At 38.8% G+C, this 22,155-nt stretch overlaps 1 protein-coding gene across 1 annotated transcript in view; it reads left to right on the top strand.

Annotated features, from left to right (window-relative positions):
- SCML2 (Scm polycomb group protein like 2) overlaps nucleotides 1–13,800 on the top strand; it is a 56,145-nt gene extending 42,345 nt beyond the window's left edge. Inside the window, exons 10-14 of the mRNA XM_028129672.2 lie at nucleotides 186–368; nucleotides 7,357–7,470; nucleotides 8,488–8,733; nucleotides 12,447–12,598; nucleotides 13,660–13,800. Of these exons, the coding sequence (XP_027985473.1) occupies nucleotides 186–368; nucleotides 7,357–7,470; nucleotides 8,488–8,733; nucleotides 12,447–12,598; nucleotides 13,660–13,800 (836 nt within the window). The remainder of the gene's footprint in view (nucleotides 1–185; nucleotides 369–7,356; nucleotides 7,471–8,487; nucleotides 8,734–12,446; nucleotides 12,599–13,659) is intronic.
- The last annotated feature ends 8,355 nt before the right edge of the window (nucleotides 13,801–22,155 follow it).

The raw sequence follows: 22,155 nt of genomic DNA, 5'->3' as shown, positions 1-22,155 counted from the left end.
GGTCGTTATGTTTTAATGGGAGGAACTTTTATAATTTAAGATTATTCCTTCGTAAATTACAAAAAAAATCCCACAAATTATAGTTATATTACATTTCCTAAATGCAATATGATGGCTTTTTTTTTAATGATTGTAGTTCTCATCTTTCTGTGATGTAGTTCTGATACCTATTTTTTTTTCAATAGCCTCCTTTGATGGGGAAACTCATTCCATCCAGCTCCCTCCAGTGAACAGTGCATCATTTGCTCTTCGCTTTCTTGAAAACTTGTGCCACAGCCTGCACTGTGATAACCTTTTGAGTAGTCAGCCTTTTAGTGCTTGCAGAGGTAATATTCTTAGTACCGCAGAGGATGATAAAAATAAACCAGGTAAGAGAAAATGTAAAATTTTATAATGTGCTTCTGTTTTATATTACAAATTATAATTAACTCAAGAATCTTGTTTAATGCAGAGTTTTTCCTTGTGTCCTCAGAGTAAACATTTTATCTACAATGATAATTAGACATGTAAACTATACTAGAAGCCTGGTGCATGAAAATTCATGCACTTGGGAATGGCGGGGGGTCCCTCAGCCCACCTGTGCTCTCTTACAGTCTGGGACCCCTCGGGGAATGTCCACCTGCCAGCTTAGGCCCACTCCCCGGGGAATCAGGCCTAAGCTGGCAGTCAGACATCCCTCTGGCAGCCCGGGAGCCTATGGGGGATGTGTGACTGCCATTAGTTGGACATCCTTAGTGCTGCCGAGGAGGTGGGAGAGGCTCCCGCTGTCTCCGCTGCTGCACTTGCAGCCATCAGCCGGGCTTGTGACTGAGCTGAGCTCCCCCTGTGGGAGTGCACTGACCACCAGGGGGCAGCTCCTGCATTGAGTGTCTCCCCCTGTTGGTCAGTGTGTGTCATAGCAACTGGTCGTTCCACCGTTAGGGTCAATTTGCATATTACCCTTTTATTATATAGGATAGTTACAAGAGGCCCAGTGCACAAATTCGTGCACAAGTGGGGTCCATTGGCCTGGTCTGTGGGATCAGGCTGAAACTGGCTCTCCGATATCTCCCGAGGGGTCCTGGATTGCGAGAGGGCACAGGCCAGGTTGAGGGACCACACCAGTGCATGATCGGGGCCAGGAAGGGACACAGGAGGTTGGCCAGCCAGGGAGGGACCCCGGGAGGGTTCCAGGGTATGTCTGGCCCATCTCGCTCAGTCCTGATTGGCCGGACCCCAGCAGCAAGCTAACTTACCGGTTGGAGTGTCTGTCCCCTGGTGGTCAGTGCACATTATAGCGACTGGTCGACTGGTCAACTGTCTGCCTCCTGGTGGTCAGTGCATATCACAGTGAGTGGTTGAACACCCTTAGCATATCATTAGCATATTACACTTTGATTGGTTGAATGGACGACCAAATGACTAGACACTTAGCATATCAGGCTTTTATTATGTAGGATTTTTGTTCATTCAAAGTGAGAAAGCAATTTCTTTTTGTATTCATAATGAACTTGAGAATCAAAACCTGAAAGATATTTCATTGTGGTTTGATTTGCATGTTGAACATCTATCTGTTCATCTGCTTATTGGCTATTTGTATATCTTCTTTGGAGAAATATCTATTCAAATCCTTTGCCCATTTTTAATTGAGTTCTTTATTTCTTATAAATATATTTATTATACATATAATAAAACAAATATTATATATAATATATAATAAAATTGTTTATTTTCATTATATATATTATGTATATATATTATGTACATATTTACTTGTTAAATATATGTATAATATACAAAGGATATTTTATACATACTGTAAACAAGTTCCATATTAAATATATGGTTTGCATATATTGGGAGGGGAAAAAGTAGGTTTATAGTTGTTCATTATGGAAAATAATGCAATAATTAATAAATGATATTAAAAGAATAAATTCTGTTTTGCATACAACTGTAAACCTACTTTTGCCCCACCCTGCATTTTCTCCCATCCTATAGGTGTCTTTTCACTTTTATATATATATATTATTATTTTTTTTATTGATTTTTTTTTTACAGAGAGGAAGGTAGAGAGAGAGAGAGTTAGAAACATTGATGAGAGAGAAATATTGATGAGAGAGAAACATCGATCATCTGCCTCCTGCACACACCCCACTGGGGATGTGCCTGCAACCAAGGTACATGCCCTTGACCAGAATCAAACCTGGGACCCTTCAGTCCACAGGTCGACGCTCTATCCACTGAGCAAAACTGGTTAGGGCTCCTTTCACTTTCTTGATGGTGTGCTTTGAAGCACTAAAGTGTTTAATTTTGATGAAGTCCAATTTATCTTTTTTTTGTTTCTTGTACTTTTGATATCACATCTAAGAAAACATTGCTTTCATTCATGTTTACAAAGATTTACTTTTGTGTTGTCTCCTAAGAATTTTATAGCTATTCTATTTAGGTCATTGATCTATTTTGAATTAATTTTTGTTTTTGTTTTGGCACAACAGATGTTTTACTTTATACAATAGTTGAAGGTATCTTTACTTACTATGACTTTATAAATTATCAATACAGTCTCCTTATATGTGGTTCAGTTACCCATGGTTAACTGTGGTCTAAAAATATTAAATGAAAAATTCCAGAAATAAACAATCCTTAAATTTTAAATTGCACAACATTCTGTGTACCATGATGAAATCTCATTTTGCCTCGCCTGAGATGAGGATCATCTCTTTGTCCAGTGTGACTACATTGTATATAGTACCTGCTCACTATTCACTTAGTAGCCGTCTCAGTTATTAGATCTAATGTCATGGTATTGCTGTGCTTGTGTGTGTTCAATTAAATCTTATAGTAGCCTAATGCTACGTACAGTGCTACGTCATTCAGCTCACTTCACCTCATCACATAGGCATTGTATCATCCTACATCATCATCATAAGAAGAAAGGTGAGTATAGTACAATAAGGTATTTTGAGAGAGACTACATTCACATAACTTTTATTTTATAGTACATTGTTATAATTGTTCTGTTTTATTATGATATTGGTTTTAATCTCTTACAGTGCCTAATTCATAGATTACACTTTATCATAGGTATGTGTGTATAGGAAAAATTATATATAGGATTTGATACTGTCCATGGTTTTAGGCATCCAGGGGTCTTGGAATGTACTCTTCATGGATAAGAGGGGCCTCTTGTACTATCTAGTGTTCTTTAATTTCAACTTGAAGGAGTCCCTTTAGTATTTCTTATAGGGTATCTCTGCAATTGTGGAATTCTCTCAGTTTTTATTAGCATTTATTTGATGCTGAATTTACTTTTGGGCCACAAGTTTTCGTTTCTTTCGTTTCTTTTGGAATAACCTTTTCTTCTTTGCAACTTCCTCTTCAGGTTTAGGAAAAATTTCCTTTTTCAGTAAGGATTATCTCCATGTGACAGGGAGAGCTCATGTATGTGTTAATTTGCCCAGGAGCTCTATAAGTTCTGCACCACATCTTGGGAGATTTATTCACTTAGATGTGGGCAGTGACCAGAGAATCTAAAGCTAAAACCCTTATGTTCAACATTATTCTCTGCATTCTTAAGCACATGCAGCAAAAATCATTGATCTTTTTGGGCCACTGATCCTGCCTCCAGCCCCACTGTTTGGCCTAGGCCAGTGGTCAGCAAACTCATTAGCCAACAGAGCCAAATATCAACAGTACAACGATTGAAATTTCTTTTGAGAGCCAAATTTTTTAAACTTAAACTTCTTCTAACGCCGCTTCTTCAAAATAGACTCGCCCAGGCTGTGGTATTTTCTGGAAGAGCCACACTCAAGGGGCCAAAGAGCCACATGTGGCTCGCGAGCCACAGTTTGCCGACCACGGGCCTCGGCACACCTACCAACTCCACCATTGTAACGATAGAATGTTATATGTTGCTACTTGTAAAATGACATCCTTCAGATACTTGGTGGGTTTTTGGATATGCATACCCTTGATGACCTGAGCAGTTTCAGGAGGGTTATTAATGTAAACACGAAGATTTGAACCTCTTAATTTGCATGATTTTGTGGGATTTTCTGGGTCAAGTGAATAGCGAAACATTTTAGAGGTCACCTCAGACTGCTTATGAGAATAGTCTCAGTTTTTGTTTATGGAGAGTTTATTTTCCCCTTCATTGTTTAAAGGTTACTTTTGCTGAATGTAGAATTCTTGATTGATCATCTGTTTGTGTTGGAGATTTGGATGTGTCATCCCACTTCCTTCTGTAGTTTGTAGTTAGTTGCTAATCTTATTGAGACTCCCTTATATGATTTGCTTTCTCTTGTTGATTTCAAAATTCATTTTGTCTTTTGCTTTTGACAGTTTTTTTCTAGGTGTGGATATCTTTGAATTATTTTTCTTGGATGTTGAACTTTTTGGATATGCCGGTTAATGTTTTTCATCAAATTTTGGAAACTTTTAGCCATTATTTCTTTCTTTAATTTTTATTTATTGATTTAGAGAGCAAAAGAGAAAGGGAGGGAGGGAGTAATGAAGGGAGAAAATGAGAGACATCGAGTTGTTGTTCCACTTATTTATGCATTCATTGGTTGATTCTTATATATTCCCTGCTGGTAATCGAACCTACAACCCTGGCGTATCGAGGCACCACTCCAACCAACTGAGCTATCCAGCTAGGACCCATTATTTCTTCAAATATTCTTTCTGCCCCTTTTCTGTCCTGAGACTCTTCCATTATATGTGTTTTGTCATGCTAGATGGTGTACCACAGGTCTCTGACATCTGTTCATTTTTCCTCATTCTTTTTTCTTCTTAATCCTCAAACTATATGTCAATGGACCTTTCTTTAAATTTGTTGATTCTTCCTTCTTCTAGTTCAAATCTTCTGTTGAACCTAGCAAGTGAATTTTTTATTTCATTTATTATACTTTTTTAAAAGTCCCAAATTTCTTTTCACTTATTTTTATTGCGTTATTGGTAGTCTCTATTTGGTGAGACATTGTTCTCATACTTTCCTTAGACATGATTTTTAAAAAGTTTTTTGAACATATATAAAATAGGTTATTTAAAGTCTTTGTTTAATAAGTCCAGTGTCTGACCTTCCTCAGAGGCAGTTTCTGTTGACATTTTCCTTCCCTGTGTATGGGCCATATTTTTCTGTATCTCTGCATGTCTCCTAATTTTTTAATTGAAAACAGCATTTTAAAATTATATAATGCAGTAATTCTGATAATTAAATTTTCTCCCAATCTATAGGGTTTGCTGTTGCTGTTGTTGTTTATATAGTGACTTTCCTGGACTAATTTATTAACTTTTCCTGAGCTAATTTTTTCATGTATGGCTACTGAAATCTTCTCAGTTAGCTTAGTGGTCAGGTAATGATTGGGCAGGGATTTCCTTAAATGTCTGGAACTGTTATGTCTCCCAGCCATACGAATTTGTGTGTGTGTGTGTGTGTCTTGGGACTTACCTTGGAGTTTGTTTTGTTTTGTTTTTTAGTATGTGTTGGGACTTATATTCAATACTCCAGGGGCAGTTTACAAGTCTGCTTTGTGCAGGGTCTTAAGATCAGCAAGAAACAAAGATTAGGGCCTTCTCTGTACTTTGCTAAGCATGCATAAGGCTGTCTAGATCCCCAGGAACATCTCAGTGCTTTTCACCCTAATGGACATCTTTCTCCAGTTTTTCTTTTCAGGCTTTTTGGTTAGTTCCTTATTAGCCCCAACCTGTACTGCTGCCTTTGGCAGCTGCAACGTTAAACAGTTGCCAATGTATTTTTTTTTAATGCCTTGGAGATAGGGCTGTTCAGACAGAGCAGGTTCTGATTCAGGTCAAATATAACAATACCTGAGATCAGAGCTATTAACTTACCTGCAAGATTGCTCAAATAGTGACAGTTCTCCGTGGCTGTGGCTGTTGGAGAGCTCCAAATCCATCATGCCCTCTCCAGTAATGTCTAGGCTACTGGTTTTCATAGCTATTATAGTTATGAAGGTGTTTGTTTGCAAATCTGCTGCAAAACTGGGATTAAAGGGATGGTATTAGGGAAGTTAAAATGACTTTGCTGTTCTTTCTGAGGTTCAACCAGTTTTTTCTTGAATAAATTCTTTTTCGATTGCTGTAATCCTTTAGTTAATATCCAGAGTTTTGAAAAAGTTGATTTTGCCAGTGTTTTCATTATTTTTATAAAGGAGTGGATTTTCAGAAATCCTTAATCAGCCCCCCTGGAAGTACCTCTCTGTGATGACTTTTGAAAGTGTTTTTTTAATTATCTGGATTTTTCTAGTTATCTCTGCAGGAATAATTTTATGCCTGAACTTACTCTAATACCCAGAAGCAGAAATCAAGAGTCAATATTATGTTTGTATCAGCACCAGGTAGTAGACCATACACCAGTTTCATAAACTTTTCATGCAGAAAGCATTAGAATATTACAAGTAAATGATTAGTAAAGACTTTTTTTCTGATCTTGCTAAGATTCTGAGGTAAAGAAATATCTATGGAGAACTATACTTGTATTCAAATTTTCTATATCATTGCATGGGTATGAAAAAATAATTTTTTCTTATAATTAAAATGTTATAATTATAGACATATTTGTCATTCACTAAAATATATTTTCCCTGTTGGTTTTATAGTCCATGATCAAAAATAAAATCAAGTGGTAATAGCTCTCTTAGATTTGTTAGTAGTCAGTCAGTAACTAGATGGCTAAAGGTTGCTCATCAGATGATTTTGAGAGGCATGCCTTAGCCTCCAACCATTTTGAACCAGGTGAAGTTTGAACTTGGTTCTTCTCTCTTGAGGTCTATTATCAGACTTTTAAGATTTCTATTATACTTTATTTTCCCTTTTAGTTGAAGGTTAACTCAAGATAGGAATTACTATTTAGAATATAATTGATAATTTGAGTTGTCTTTACTTTCAGGATCATGCCTTCAAGAACGGTCCTTTAACTAGAAATGCATTTGGTTGAATGATAAATAAGCAGCAGAGTTGTTGTAACGGTAGCCCTAGGCCAGGATTATTGCCTATAAAATGGGGTATTTATTGTACACATCTTAACTACTCTGAATTCTTAACTTTTCTTGCTTATGGGAACAATTTTCCTAAGCATTTTTAGACACATTATAATTGGTTGCCTCTTGAGATATTTACAGATATGTGATGACCCTAGAATAAGTAAAACCTAGACATAATGCTTTAAACTCTTGAATATGATGTCACTGAAATATTTAATAGGATGAAATGAACATGCTATTCATAACCAATCAAATAATTGATAGATTATTGATGAAGTCATAGTAGAAAAATGATTTAGAAACAAGTGTTTTATGCTGATGATATGAAAAGGCTAGAATATCTTAGTTATAACAGACACTTTTTTTTAAACAGTTGAGGAAGATGTAACTGAAAAACAAACCACCAAGCGACCTTCTGAGCAGCCTCTATCTGATGTTGCTCCTCTCTCTCCTAAGCTCCCCAAAATAGAGATGCATGCCTCTCAAGGTAAATAGTATCTACATGTCCCAAGACTGGGAAGAAAAGTCATTCTATACCACTTACATATGCTCTTGTATGGTGGTGTTGAGGGTAGGGGGTGTATTTGCCTAATTCATTTTGGCAATTAGGCTACTGCTTTGGCAGCTTTGTTGAGCACTCTGTTCTCTTCAGAAGGACACAGTTATTTTTCTCCTTAGATTAAAAACAAACCATTACAGTAAAAATTTTCATTCAGCTTTATACTACTAAAAGATGCTATAAAGAGGAATGTATTGGGGGTGACATTGGTTAATAAAATTATACAGGTTTCAGGTATACAATTCTATAATACAACATCTTGATATTGTATTATGTGCTTACCACCCCAAGTCAAGTCTCCTTCTATTATCATTTATTCCCCCTCTCCCTTCTTCTACCTCCCCCCACCCCCCTTCCCTCTGGTAATCAACATATGTGGGGGTTTTTAACCTCTTCAACTTAGTGTTGTTATTTTTTAAATTTAATATCCTGCAACTTTACTGAATTTGTTGATTCTTTTTTTTATTAAGTCTCTTTTTTATTGTTGACACGATTACAGATGCTTCCCATTCGCCCCCCTTTGCTCCTCTCCACCCAACCCCCACACCCTCAGCTGCCTTCCAGTCCCTCCACCCATCTTCCCTCTGAGATCTGACAGTCTCTCCAGCCAAAGTTTTAAGTGCCCAACTACTGGCAAATTTTAGAAACCAGCTGAGTGATCATAACAAATAATTGTGAAGAATGGCATTTCTGAAAGTGAATGCTTTAGTGAGGTGTTCACAGCAAATGTAGGTGATGTCATAGAATAAATTTGGATTTCAGGACAGTGTCCATTACTATAAATATCAAGGAGGGGATGGCCATATACTTTGTGTTAAAGGTTTGTGGTTTAGTATAGCATGGCTTAAGTGAATTATTATTGGAGACTAGGAGATTTTTGACCTTTTAATAGTAATTGAACTATAAGTCTGTTGAAGATAATTGCCTTTGTCTTTTTTCTTCTAGAAGAACTATTGTCTTCTGAGGGAAACATCATGCATAAAGAGGAGAAGCTTCCTGAAGAGTCCAAGGACTCACCACTAAATCCAGAAAATACTTTGAATCCTGCCAGTGGAGATCCTATTAGCACTGATACCACAGTCTCCAAGAATTTTTCTGAAGGTGTGCCAGTCTCCTTAAGCTCAGCACTAGTGGATACATCATCTACCCAGAGCATTCCCCATGAATTCAAAATGCAGAAGAACAGTGAAGGTATATTTAAAAACAGTGATTTTAAATCATTGTGTTTCTCTTTCCTCTTAAGGTTTCCATGTTCAATAACATCCCCTGAGAGTGTATCACATTGGAGAAAGTGCCAAATTGAGGAGGTTGATTCAACTCCACATCACTGTCAGGGCCAAGTCATTACAGATGCTAAGATTACCTCTGCTGTTAAGTGACATTTGCAGAGAGTCTGAAGATAGATGTTTATTCTATAAAGGGGTAGTTTACCCTGAATTTTTAGGGATTTTCATAGAATATGAGCTTTTGAAGACAGACCTTCTTAGTACAAGGCTCTAAAAGGTTGCCTCTAATACTGAATATCTTACTTCCAAATGTGTTCATAACACTACCATGCCAAAGTAGCCTGTATTGGGGCTTGAGAAGGCTACCTGCCGATCTTCCTAGGAAGGGAAAGACTAGTAGTAATAACATTACTTACTAGTAGTTATTTAATAAAAAGCATCATTATCTTCATCACTATCTGACATTATGTGCCCAGCACATAATATTTTGCTTAGCCTTATACATTAAATCTTTATAATAATTTCTTGTGATGTAGGGTGCTGTTTAACATTTTTAGGTGAAAAATCTGAGTAGTCAGTTGACTAAGGTGAAGGTAGCTGGACCAGTGCTTGACCCTAGGCACTCTGGCTCCATGGTCATACTTTTAATTGCCATGTTGCTCACATCTCCAGAGAATAGGTAAGCATTTCACTTGAAAATTGTTTAGAAGTGTCATTACTATTCTTTTCTTTAAGGTATTGGAACTGTTACTTAAAGCTGATTGCTGGTGATGCTCACACAACCTCCTGCCCTGCCCCAATATTTGAATGAAATAAATTGTTGATTTTTATTATAGGAAAGAAATTCAATAACATTGTTGGGGATAAAAGTCAAATCACTTAACTTTATTTTAGAAATAGTTACTGATATCCTAGTATTTACAAGGCAAAGCTATTCAGTAAGAAAGCATGGCTGGACTTAATTTTTTACATAATTTGTTTCATGTAATTATTTGAATAACACTAATGTTTTCTACCTTCTCTGATTGTTTTGAAGATATGGGCCTAATTACATTAATTTTCCATAATAGATTAAAAATATATACTCTTATCAATGTTTTGTTTTAATATAATATTACAGTTTTATACCAGAAATCATATCTTTACTTATACTTTATCTGTAGTAATCTATAAAACTAGTTATATGTTATTCAAGTTTACATATATACAATGAAATATTACTTGGCCATAGAACAGAATGTAATCTTACCATTTGTGATAACATGGATGGAACTAGATGGTATTATGCTAAGTGAAACAAGTCAGACAGAGAAAGACAAATACCTTATGATTTCACTTACATGTGGAATATAAAAAAATAAAATAAATAAACAAACAAAACAGAAATAGACAATGACAAAAAAAATTCATAACTATATCCCCCCTGTGAACTACTATATCACTTGGTTGGAAAACTGCCTCACATTACCAACAGACCGAAACTACACTAATAGTCTAATTCAGTTTAGACATTTGTTCAATATGTTATAAGTGCAACTTTTCTCCTTTTCATCATGTAAGATCACTGAAACTCCCTTATCACTGAAACGGTGAAAGAACTAGTAAATTGTAAATGGGGGAAAAAGACATAACTATATCATATTCTGTGACAGAAATTAGAAATACCACAAAACATAAGTTAATTTAGTGGTATGATCCACCTTGCCAATAAGTTTATGTTAAATTGAGCCTTTCTTCAGTTAAAGAACTTTCTGTCTTAAGTTATTAGAATATTTTAGGTATGACATGGTCTACACCATCGGTCACCAACTGGTGGTCTGCGGACCACTGGTGATCCTTGAGGTCTGAAAGGTTGGCAACCACTGGTCTATATCATCATCACTTTTACCTCGGTTGATTCAGCCCAGTAGCATTTCTTGGTAGATATGACCAACATTTTTTATCTATGACTAGTGGAAGAGGAAGGTACATTTTATTTATTTATTTATTTAAAAAATATTTTTATTAAGGTATTATATGTGTACATATCTTACCATTGCCCCACAGGAAGGTACATTTTAGTAAAGAGGTTTTATTTAACATCAAAGTTGTGATATTGAAAAAATATTCTAAGCCACACACAAAAAATTGACCATTGTAACTTATTTTATCTTCTGTTTTCTTTGCCCTTGTCCTCACTCAGTATATACTCAAAATGTCCCTTAAGTGTCCAGAGTCCAGATAATAGGAAATAAAGGTACACCTTTGGCTAATTTATGCAAAAAAGATCAAATTTGTATTGACAATTCTTGGTTAGAGACATAAATCTTCATAGTAAATCATACAGTATACAGATGATGTATTGTAGAATTATTTACCTGAAACCTGTATAATTTTATTTATGTCACCCCAATAAATTCAATTAAAAATAAAATAAAAATACAACCTATTGTGTTTTCACACACTATAGAAAGTTGAGTGTTCTGGTTGAGAAAATTAATACTTTTCTAGACACAGAGGAATTTCAGCATGATTTAGTGAACATCATAGCTAAAACTTTTTGAGGTATGAGCACTTCAATTGTTTCATGTCTTAGTTACTTATTTTTTTTAACATATAAACCTTCAACCAGATTTCAGTTAATGTTTATGTATATCTATTACTATGCAAGTAAATTTGAAAGAGGTATTTGATATTAAATACCTCAATATAATATTAAAATTCTTCTTACCTAGATAAACAGAAAATAATGTTTTCTTCAAAATTCAGATAAGCATTTGAGCCTTGAGAGACAGGAATTTAAAGAATAAAATAATGCTAAAAATGTCCATATTAAATACATGGGAGAGGTTTAGTAAAAGAACTAATTCAGTTCTTCTCAAAGATAATAGGGTTTTTGAAATTCATTGATTAAAGTGAATAAATTTAAGCAATTACAAACTAAATTTGGGGATTTCCCATTGTATTTAGCTAGTAAAATAAACCTAATCTACACTGAGTGGCCAGATTATTATGATCTCTGAACGCATAATAATCTGGCCACTCAGCAGTGTGTGTGTGTGTGTGTGTGTGTGTGTGTGTGTGTGTATTTAGAGGTTTAGAGGCCCGATGCATGAATTTGTGTATGGGTGGGATCTGGCCAGCCTGGCCAGGGAAGAGGGGACATGGGCGGTTGGCCGGCCTGCCTGCTGGTCGAACTCCTGGTTGAGGGGACAATTTGCATATTAGCCTTTTATTATATAGGATATACACTGAGTGGCCAGATTATTATGTGTTCAGAGATCATAATAATTTGGCCACTCACTGTAGACAAAGAGGAGAGAAATTCATTGAAATACTTAGAGTAATAGGTTAGCTTAGATGGACCTAATTTAACCCAAGTAACAGATCTTTTACTATATTTGCCTGTGGCCAAAGAGACCTTGGATTGCTGTCTGTTTTATGAGCTTTGAAGCTTTACAGTAACTTCGGAAGCTGCTGTTGTTGTTCGTGGGCAGTCAGATGGGACGCTCATGGGTACCCATCCTCACATCATCTTTATCTAAGCTTTCACTGGATTTTACACTTGGAGTCCTGGGTCCTTGCCAGGGTACCTAACAGATGGTTCCAGGAATGAGGCCATCACTTCCTACCTAACATCTCTTCTTTCAGGATAATGATCAGGTCAAGTATGATTTGTCTTTTTTCCCCCCATTGAAGCTCCAAGTTATATAGCTGTACCTGACCCCAGTGTCCTGAAGCAAGGCTTCTCTAAGGACCCTTCAACCTGGTGTGTGGATGAAGTGATACAGTTTATGAAACATAAAGATCCTCAGATATCAGGCCCCCTCGCCGACCTCTTCAGGCAACATGTAATGTATCTTTTGATCCGGTTTTCCTGCCTTTGAATGACTTCTGTGCAGGCTCTTCAGTTGGATGCTGATTAGTGTGGATGGTGGGGAACCCTATCAACTGATTTTCCATATGTGAGAAAGGTTACCTTGCTCAAAGTTAGATCCTTAAGTGGTAGAGGCTGGATCTGTACTTTAAATGGGTACCCGAGTACCTAAAATACTACAAGTCTTCAAGTTCTCAAGAGAAGATGATTCAGCATGGTCACTCACTCTCAGGTGTCTTCTCCTTTGTAACGGCAGCTACAAGGATCCTCCTCCCCACCTGTTCCCTGCTCAGCCCCAGGACCATGAGTAGGAAGGGGTGACCACAAGCTGTAACAGGGTGTCCATCTTGTTTTGATGCCCAATGAATTCAGCAACTGTATAAGATTGAGTGCAGCTTTATTTTATGAATACCAAATAATATGCTTCCGTGACATAAATTGGTTAATTAAGGAAATAAAAGAATTTTAGGAGGATGCCTTATGTCTATTAAATAATATGTTTATATTTTCTAATAAATCATATTTGTGACCAAATATCTGATGTATCCTTTTCAATATTGTAAGAAAATTACTGATTACAACAAACTGATTAGCTTTCAAAATAAACACAACACTGTATACCACATTTACAGTTTGCGTTGATGTTGACATATTCATATTCCAGCCTTTCTAAGATAGTTAATGGCCGTCTGAAATTCATTTCTACCGCTTACAGGTTTCTGCCCTTTGTCACAGATAATGTAGTATTTTATTCAGTACACAGTATTTAAAATTAGCTAGTTTGATGCTTAGGCCATTTAAAAAAAGATACTGGGTTCAATTTCCTTTTTCTTAAAATTTGAAGTGAATTTAAAAATGATCAAATGATGCTTTACTATATAAATTATATTTTAAATAGTTCTCAGGGAATAAATGTCTATTCAGACAATATATATTGGGAAGGTACAGCTGCTCTCTTTTAAATGTTCTTATGTGTAAATAACTTAACAAAATATGAATGCATTATTAATTTTTATAATTTCTTTCTCTCTATAGGAAATTGATGGGAAGGCTCTGCTACTACTCAAAAGCGATGTTGTTATGAAGTATATGGGGCTGAAGTTGGGGCCAGCTCTAAAGTTATGCTACCACATTGAAAAGCTTAAAGAAGGGAAACCCAGTTTTAAAAATATATAAGTTTGTATTAGCCCTGATTCGCAGTTGTCCTGATAATTTATTAATCTAAAAGTACTTTTATTCTCTTAGCAGTTTTAGTTTTCTAGACCGTTCCTAAAAAGAATGTTATATGCAGAATTGCAGAGTTACATTACAGTCCGGTCTACATCTTTAAATGCCATTTTATGTACTAGTATTAGGACATTCAAATTGGCAACTTTTTATGTCTGTATTATTTTATAGTTTATTATTTTATCATATAGTTTACAAGAATACTTCAGGTAGGAAACAGAGAAACACCTTTGATTTCAGTTAATGTTTATGTATAGAACTAAAACAGCTAAATTCCAAAGGGGAAAGTATCAGGGATTGACAAGTTCTCGAATAAAATCCATGAGAAGTTGTCCTTAGAAGAGAATTTAAAGATACAACAGCAGAAATCATCTCTTTCTCAAGTGTTTTGTCTGTTATAACAGTGTTCTGTTCGTGTTCTACCAGTTTCTAGAAAGGGAATAACCATATAAATTATTACCCTTTTGTTATTTCTCTGTATGTTATATTTGTTTGTATTTAAAGAAAAAAGCAAGCTTATAAAGTGTTTTCATAAAGTGTTCTTATCTGTTTTTGATAAATTTCAAACAATTATAAGCTAGATACTAAAAGGGTGTCTTGGATGGAGTCTGGTTAATTTTTTTTCAATGGAATACCTATTATTTTAAAACAACATAAGTAGGCATTCATTTCTCAAATCTCTATTTGAAGACAACCATGCCCAAATTTTTACAAGATATATGTTTTATTGTCTGTGTTTATTCCTCATATGGATACTATACCATATTTATATATTATTCTATACCTGTAGGTGTACAAAGAAATAAATCTGTTCTTTTTGAATTTAATATGGCACTTTACACTGCCACAGAGGTAATGATAACTATTTATATAATCAGACGTTTTTATTCTGTAAAAGAATATGTGCATCATTTGCTATCATTAGTACCTCTCAGCTTAGTCTTCAGGGGATAAGAAACAATTCATAGATTGGTTTCCCTACAGGGAAGTTCTCTGTCCTATGCAATGTTTCTAATTTGCTTAGTTCTGAGCCATTTATTCTGCTAAATTTTGGAAGATGCAGTAATTCTGACATCATTTAGGCTTTAATTTTAAAGTAGAACTTTCAGGGGGAAATGGTGCTATATGTTTATTGTTATTACTTTGTATAACTTTGGAGTAATGTTTATAAGCTATGAGAATTTGTGCTAAAAGTATTAGCCACTTGTTGAAAATGCCAATGAAATATACACCAGGGGCAAGAATGTTCATTTTATTTTTTAGAAAAGCAAATGTACTTTATACAAGAATGCAACTATTTAAAGGGTGGTTTCACCTATGTTATTTCTTTTGTGTTATAAGATAAACTTTAATTTAAACTTGATCTTCTCTCAAATTGTTTGAGTGAAGATGCTATGTCCAGTTGAACAGTCCTCAGGTGTTTATACAAATACTATGTTTTACAGTTATCAGATTTTAAAATATAATAAAGTTAAATAACTGAAAAATCTGGTGTCAGAGCCTCAGTTCTGATTTGCTTTCACCTCGTTACATTTATGTATGAATTTGGTATATTGTAAAAGAAGCACTCTAGTAAGTTTGTGGTTTTATATGTCCAAATACTTGAGTTTAACACTTGACCTCATTCTATGGGTGAACAGATTCATAGGGGCAAAGGCCTGGTCTCTTGCAGGGGCCTGAAATGAGAACAGGGGAACAGTCAGAAGTTAAATCAGTGAGCTTTATCTGTGCTCAAAGTTTTGGTTACTTGCAATGAATGTTATTGATGAAGCCAGCATGCTAGAAAATGCCAGTGTCCCCAGATATTGCCTCACCTGAGTTCATCTATCTGGTGATTCTGCCTGCTCCTTTAACAGTGGGGGACAGAAGCTGCACTGCCTCTCTGCCTTCAGCTCTCCCAGCTTACCTGCTCGGGTTAGAGGCTCAGGGTTGTGGTTTTCCCAGCTTAGAGGCTCAGGGTTGTGGTTTTTCGTCTCCAGTATCTTGACTCAGCCCAACCGCCCCAGGAGCTGCTGCTAGGTGCCTGGGAACCCAGAAACTTCTGTCGTTGCTTCTCAGCAGCCTGTTCTATAATTCACTGGAGGCCACATGGTCATAATAGGCTCCAGGGGTGGTGCTCCAGAGACTGGAATAGGGCAGCCACTTGCTGTCTGAGACTTGGGTGATTCAAAACCACTTGTTCTTCACTGTCTGGTTTGTAAATTATTAGTGCCGAGAATAGCATGCTATGTTAGCCTCCTGTGAACTTGCCAGGCTTTTAAAATAATATTTCCTCTAGTTTTGCCTCCCAGTCCATCTTGGACACTCTATAGCCAATAGAATTGAGCAGCTTGAGCTCTGAAGCCCTCTGGGCACATCGAGCATTTGCTTTCATCTGTGTGATTTCTGATGGTTGGAGTATCTTATAGGACATGTTTCAGAGAAGGATTTCCCAGACTTTTAAACCTGGCTGCCTCTGTAAGCTTGAAAAAGCCATGCCCTTCTGTAATATTAGAAATTAAAAATTGAACATCACAACTGGAAAGAATGTAATTGGGAGGAAAAGCGCTGCTTTTTCAAGCAGCAGAAGGGATTGTACTCACACTTGGCTGAGGAAATGAAGTGCGTTTACATTTTGGGGGCTGTTTCCACTGTGTGATGCTGGGACTTGCTTGTATCCCTAAGTCCTCTGAGGCTGATCGGGAATGACGGGCTCTAGGGGAGGGAAACAATGCGTGGTGGACAGTATTCTTCCACTCCTTCCCAATATCCCCCCTCTTGTCCTGCAGCTTGATGGAATTGAGCCTTGAAAGCACCTCTCCCCAGTGAGTGCAGACTCAGTTCAAGCTTTCCCAAATTCTCCACAAGAGGCAACTCTGGTATTATGGGACTGCCTTCCCTGGCTTTAGCAGTGCTGCCATCACTGAGGGGAGATATTTAAGACAGGAGCCCAGCTCCTCCCCTCAAGCTGCCTAGTACATCTTTGAGGTTATTCAACATTCATGGAAAGGAGAACCTCAGGCTGCTTACAGCACGTGTGAGCTCCAAGGGACTGTGAGTGGTGTCAAATCAGTCATTCTTTGTCTTGTTCTTCAAGAACAAGAACTAAAGCACCCAATTAAGCTCATTCATTTGTGGGAATAACCCCTCGGAGGCAAGGGGGTAGCCAGGGCAGGGTTATAACCTCTGCAGGCCCCACTCCACCTTTGGCCTCCCCTCTCCACCTGCCTGGAGAGGCCTGGGCCACTCAAGTCCCTTGATATGTAGGGGGTGGGGAGAGTTACACTCCACCAGGCACAGAAGTCAATCCACTGGGAGCAGGTTGAACATGTCACATGTTAGATTTACATAAGAGAAGTTAAACTCTTAGACATTAATGTATGGGTGTTACTGGGTGGTGGTGACAGTTGTGACCACCCCAAACCAGAAGACACTGATGAGGAAGATGTTCATGGTCCTAGAAAATTTTGATGAGCCATCAATGAATGAAGCTACCTAAAATCTTTTCTGGTTTTTTTTTTTTTTTTTTTTTTGTATGGTGGAATGAACCAGATTTAACAAATCAGCTATGTGGTCTGAAGTTTTATAGACACAGAGAACATCAGCTGTTACTAGTTCAATAATATAAATATTTTGTATATTTAAAAAAAAAACCTGAAGAAACACATAGTAGGATACACTGCACAGTGTAGCAGGACTGCCATTCTGTTAAATGGATTTATAGTTGTTTCTAAAACTCATCAGTTTATGACATAATCTCAGCGTGCTTTTCTGGAAGAATCAATTGTCAGAATCATTAACAACCCTCCCCAAAAGCTGCCTCTTTTCCTCTTGAGCCTTCTGGTGAATTCCTCCAAGCACCAAACCTGGTTATTTCAAAGTTTTTAGTACTCTCTCTTAATTTGGTTATTCCAGTATTCTCTAATTTTGTTTTTTAGGCAAAGGGATTAATTTCATTTCCCTTCTTTTCCCACTATGTCTTAAGGATCTCCCCTTAGCAATGATGGCACTGCTAAAACCAGGGAAGGTGGTCCCATAGCACCAGAGTTGCTTCTCATGTAGCAGGGAATGTGGGCAAGCTTGAACTGAGTCTGCATTCACTGGGGAGAGATGCTTTCAAGGTTCAATTCCATTAAGCTGCTGGACAAGAGGGGGGATGTCAGGAGGGAGTAGAAGAACACTGTCCACCATGCATTCTGAAGATCGGCCCTGGTTTGTGCCCACCTCCATAGCCCCCTCATTTTTTGGATCAGCATGACAGGAGTTACAGATACAAGCATGTCTCCTGCATATACCTGAAAAGCTCCTCAGGGTTAATTTTTGCCAATATATCCTGTGTTCACAAGTCCCTCCCGGAGAGTCCACTTAAATTAACATTACTGTGAATGACAGCACTATGAGGTGGCTTTCTATACATCATGAATTTCCTGTTATAACCTTGATAACAGCATGGCCTTTGTTTTAGTAGCCCTAATTATTCCTTGCCACTATATTAGCAGTTGACATCACTGTTACATAATGTGCTAGACTGGGTTTGGGAATTGGAACTTTTGTGTGACACCCTCTTCCAAGTTTTCTTTGGGTTGAAGTGCTTCAAATAAAGTATCTGCCAGGTAAGGATGTTTAGGAAGGTGACATGATGCCTTAGAATACCTTAGGCTGCTGGCACTAATAGACCCAAAATGTATTTTGCTTCCAATACAATAGAAGTGTATTTCTTGGTCACAATCCCAAGCAGAGGTCCCACTTGTCTGTGTTGGTTTGGGAACCCAGACTCCTTCCATCATGTAGCTGCACCTTCTTATGGGGCCTTGGGATCCTTGATTCAAGTGGTAGGGGACATGGCATACTTCTCTTTCCATTTTTTTGTCAGGCTCAGTTCTGTGGCCATACTAGACTATAATGCTGACCAAAAAAGTGTGTGCTCAGAAAGAAGGGGAAGTAGATATTTGGTAAACAGCAGTCTTGATCCTGAATTGTGATCCTAATAACAAACCATAACACATTAATACTTATTTGAAATTTCTTAATTTCCCTGTTATAGTCCCTACCTCATTATACTCAGACATGGCTCTTCTAGTCCACTATCCCTGCTTTATTTTCTCCATTTTATTTAAACTTGGGATGGGTTATGTTATTGTTCCCAGTCCTTGACTCTTCCCTTCCCTGTAAAAGAATCTTGCAACTCATCCATTGTCATGAGACTTGCAGAACCTCTCTGAAGGCAAAATGTAGTGCCCACCCCTTTGTTGGCCCTGAACCCTGCTTTGGCCCATGGGACGTAAGTGGACGTGAAACACATCAGGTCCCAGTAGGAGCTTCACAATGGCTTCTTGATCATCTCTCTCATCCATTGCCCTCTGCTATGAGTTCAGTGTGTGCCAAGTAGGGGCTGCTCCTTCAGACTTGATTCTGGAGCAAGAAGGCACATGGGGCTAGGCCAAGCCATCTGTTACTTCTTATGGAATATGTGAGCCAGATGTCAAGGTATGTGGCTGTAAGTTACTGGGGGTTTTTGGACTTAATACTATGGCTCAAAAATATAGTGAAATATGGCTGATGCACTTTCTGACACTGTTTATTTGTACATTAGATGTCTTTCCCCACTAGAATGAGCTCTTCATTAAGGCAGCGAGTCTCCTTAGCTTGTTTCCTTCTGTCCCCTATCTCCATATTGGCACCTAGCACAAGGTAAGGCCCAAGAATTTGTTGACTGAGTCATATTCCTGGGAATCTAATTTAACTTGATTTTTTGTACCCAATTCATCTCAACCATTTCCACAAGTATGAGAGCTAATACCATACATTGCCTAGAGTGTCAATAGCAGAGGAAGGAGGGGGACTGGGCTTGGAGGAGCATGAGGAGAAGCTGGTCAGCATAGAGCCTGTGGAACAGGATGTGTGACCCTTCGGATAAGCAACAGGGGAGCTAAGTCGGTCCCCCCCGCCCAGCCATTCCCAGATGTCTCATCAGGACACCTGTCTGAGCCTCAAGCTACCTGTGTTAACCCTCCCACTTTTTCAAAGGCTTAGGACAGTGATTTTCAACCTTTTTCATCTCATGGCACACATAAGCTAATTACTAAAATTCTGAGGCACACCAAAAAAGGGTATTATATTTTTTTGCCAATCTTACAACAAATGGGTATAATTTTGATTCATTCACTTAGGACCACTATTGTTGTGTTGGCTGTTGTCATTTTTAAATTTGACAATCTAAGGGAAAAGAGGTCAGTGCCCCTGACTAAATAGTCAGGTATTGTAGGTTTTAAAACTTCGTGTGGCACACTGGTTGAGAATTGCTGGCCTAGGAATATAAACAAACAAACAAAAACCTGGAGGGATGGGAGTTGCAAGGAAGGAAAGCACAGAGTAGTAAAATGCCTTCCTCCTCTCTCCCACACTTGTTTTTGTAGTATTTAAGATATGGGTTTGAGTACTCTAACAAAGTGATCCCCAATCTCAGGATCTTCATAAAGATAGAAACTTATTTCTCTCTTGTCATGTTGCTAGTAGAAGGTACCCCCCATTATCAGAGATCCACACTCCTCCATCTTGTGCTTTCCTGGACATGTGGATTCCATTTCTTGGCCCAATATGGTTGCTCTGACACCTGCCATTGCATTGAAATTCACATAGGAATAGAAAATGGTGGCTGAATAGGCCTAGGGCCAGGCCAGAAAAGCAACCAAATTGGAGAACATCCACCCTGAATTAACAAATTAGGCACAACTGAGGAGACAAGTTTCAATAAGGAAGGGCAGAGGACATCTAGAGAACACTGTTTGCCAGCCATAACCCGCGGGTAACCACCACTGTGCCCCGCCAGTGAATGGCAAGCACCTCCTGGCAGGCTCCAGATGTCTGCAGGGAGTGTGCACTGCCAGAGTGAGCTCCCGCACCAGGCCTCCCTCCTCACCAGCTCGCTGGGATCAGAGTCCTAGGATCCAGCCCCAAGACCCTGCAGTGAGTGCAAGCCAGAGGGAACCCTGTGCTCCACCCATACTCTGGACCCCTGAACCGTGCTGCTAGCCTGACCTGGGGCCACCTGGTACCCACTCCACCCTGAGCCCTGGGACTTGCTGCCAGGGTGACCTGAAGCAAACCAGAGCACGCCTCACTCTTGGCCACAGGAGAGCAGGGTCTGTGTGACCCTGAGCAACCTGTGTGACCCAGAGAAACCAGTGCCTGCTCCACCTCAGACCCCTGGACAGCCCTGCTGGGGTGACCCAGAGCAATCCATACCTGCTTCACCCCAGCCCGGTAGGGGTGACCCAGAGCAACCCACTGCACGTCTCACTCAGGGCCATAGGGAAGCTCTGACTGTGACCTGGGACAGTCCTGATGGGGCCATCTGGAGCAACCCAATGCACACCTCATTCTGAGTGATAGGAGAGCATGGACTGAGTGACCCAGGGCAACCCGCCCCTGCTCCACACTGAGGAGGGGTGAACTGGAACAACCCAGCATGCATCTCACTCTGGCTACAGGAAAGTAGGACTGTGCGACCCAGAGCAACCCATGCCCACTCCACCCCGAGTCCAGGGTCTTGCTGCTGAGGCAACCTGGAGTAACCCAGAGTGTGCCCCACTCAGGCCACAGGGGAGTTATGACTGTGCAATCCAGAGAAATCCACACCAGCTTCTCCCTGGCCCCTAGGATATTCCTTCAGGGGCTACCTGGAACAATCCAGCACATGCCTCACTTCTGGCCAGAGGAGAGCACTGCCAGGGCTACCTGGAACAAGCCAGTGTGCTCAACCAGGGGCCACAGAACTGAACTGCAAGTGCACTGCCAGAGGGACCTAGAGTATCACCCTGCTATGGGTGCTGGGGCCACATAGCAAATTGCATGCCAGAGAGCTCTGGGTCCTCACAGGGAGTCCCACACCAGAGGAACTGTGCACACGCTCCCACCACCCTGAGCATCTGAAGCAGACAACTGAGGGACCAGAACCATGAGAGAAGGGGATACAACTCAGAGCAGAGACAATAAAGGTGTGAGACTCAAGACAGACCCAGGTTCTCAGCTAACAATTTCTGGACCATTGCCCTGATAGGGTCTTCAACCTCTCAAATCCCAAGCAGGGCCCCAGGGCCAGAAAGAGGCAGCAAAAGGTGGGAGACAAAGAAAAAACCCCAAGGAAAGAAAAGGAGGAATCTCCAGAAAAGGAACTAACTTAAATGGAGGCATGAAATATTTCAGAAAAAGAATTCAGAGTAAGGGTCATACAGTACATAAATTAGATGGGTGAAAAAATCAACAACTTATGTCAGAACCAAGAGTAATAAAAAATGATATAGCTACAATAAAAAACACAATGGA

Source organism: Eptesicus fuscus, chromosome 1 (assembly GCF_027574615.1).
Source record: "Eptesicus fuscus isolate TK198812 chromosome 1, DD_ASM_mEF_20220401, whole genome shotgun sequence".
NCBI classification, from domain to species: Eukaryota; Metazoa; Chordata; class Mammalia; order Chiroptera; family Vespertilionidae; genus Eptesicus; species Eptesicus fuscus.
The sequence above is the reverse complement of the archived record's forward strand: the minus strand, read 5'-3'. Positions and strand labels throughout refer to the sequence as shown.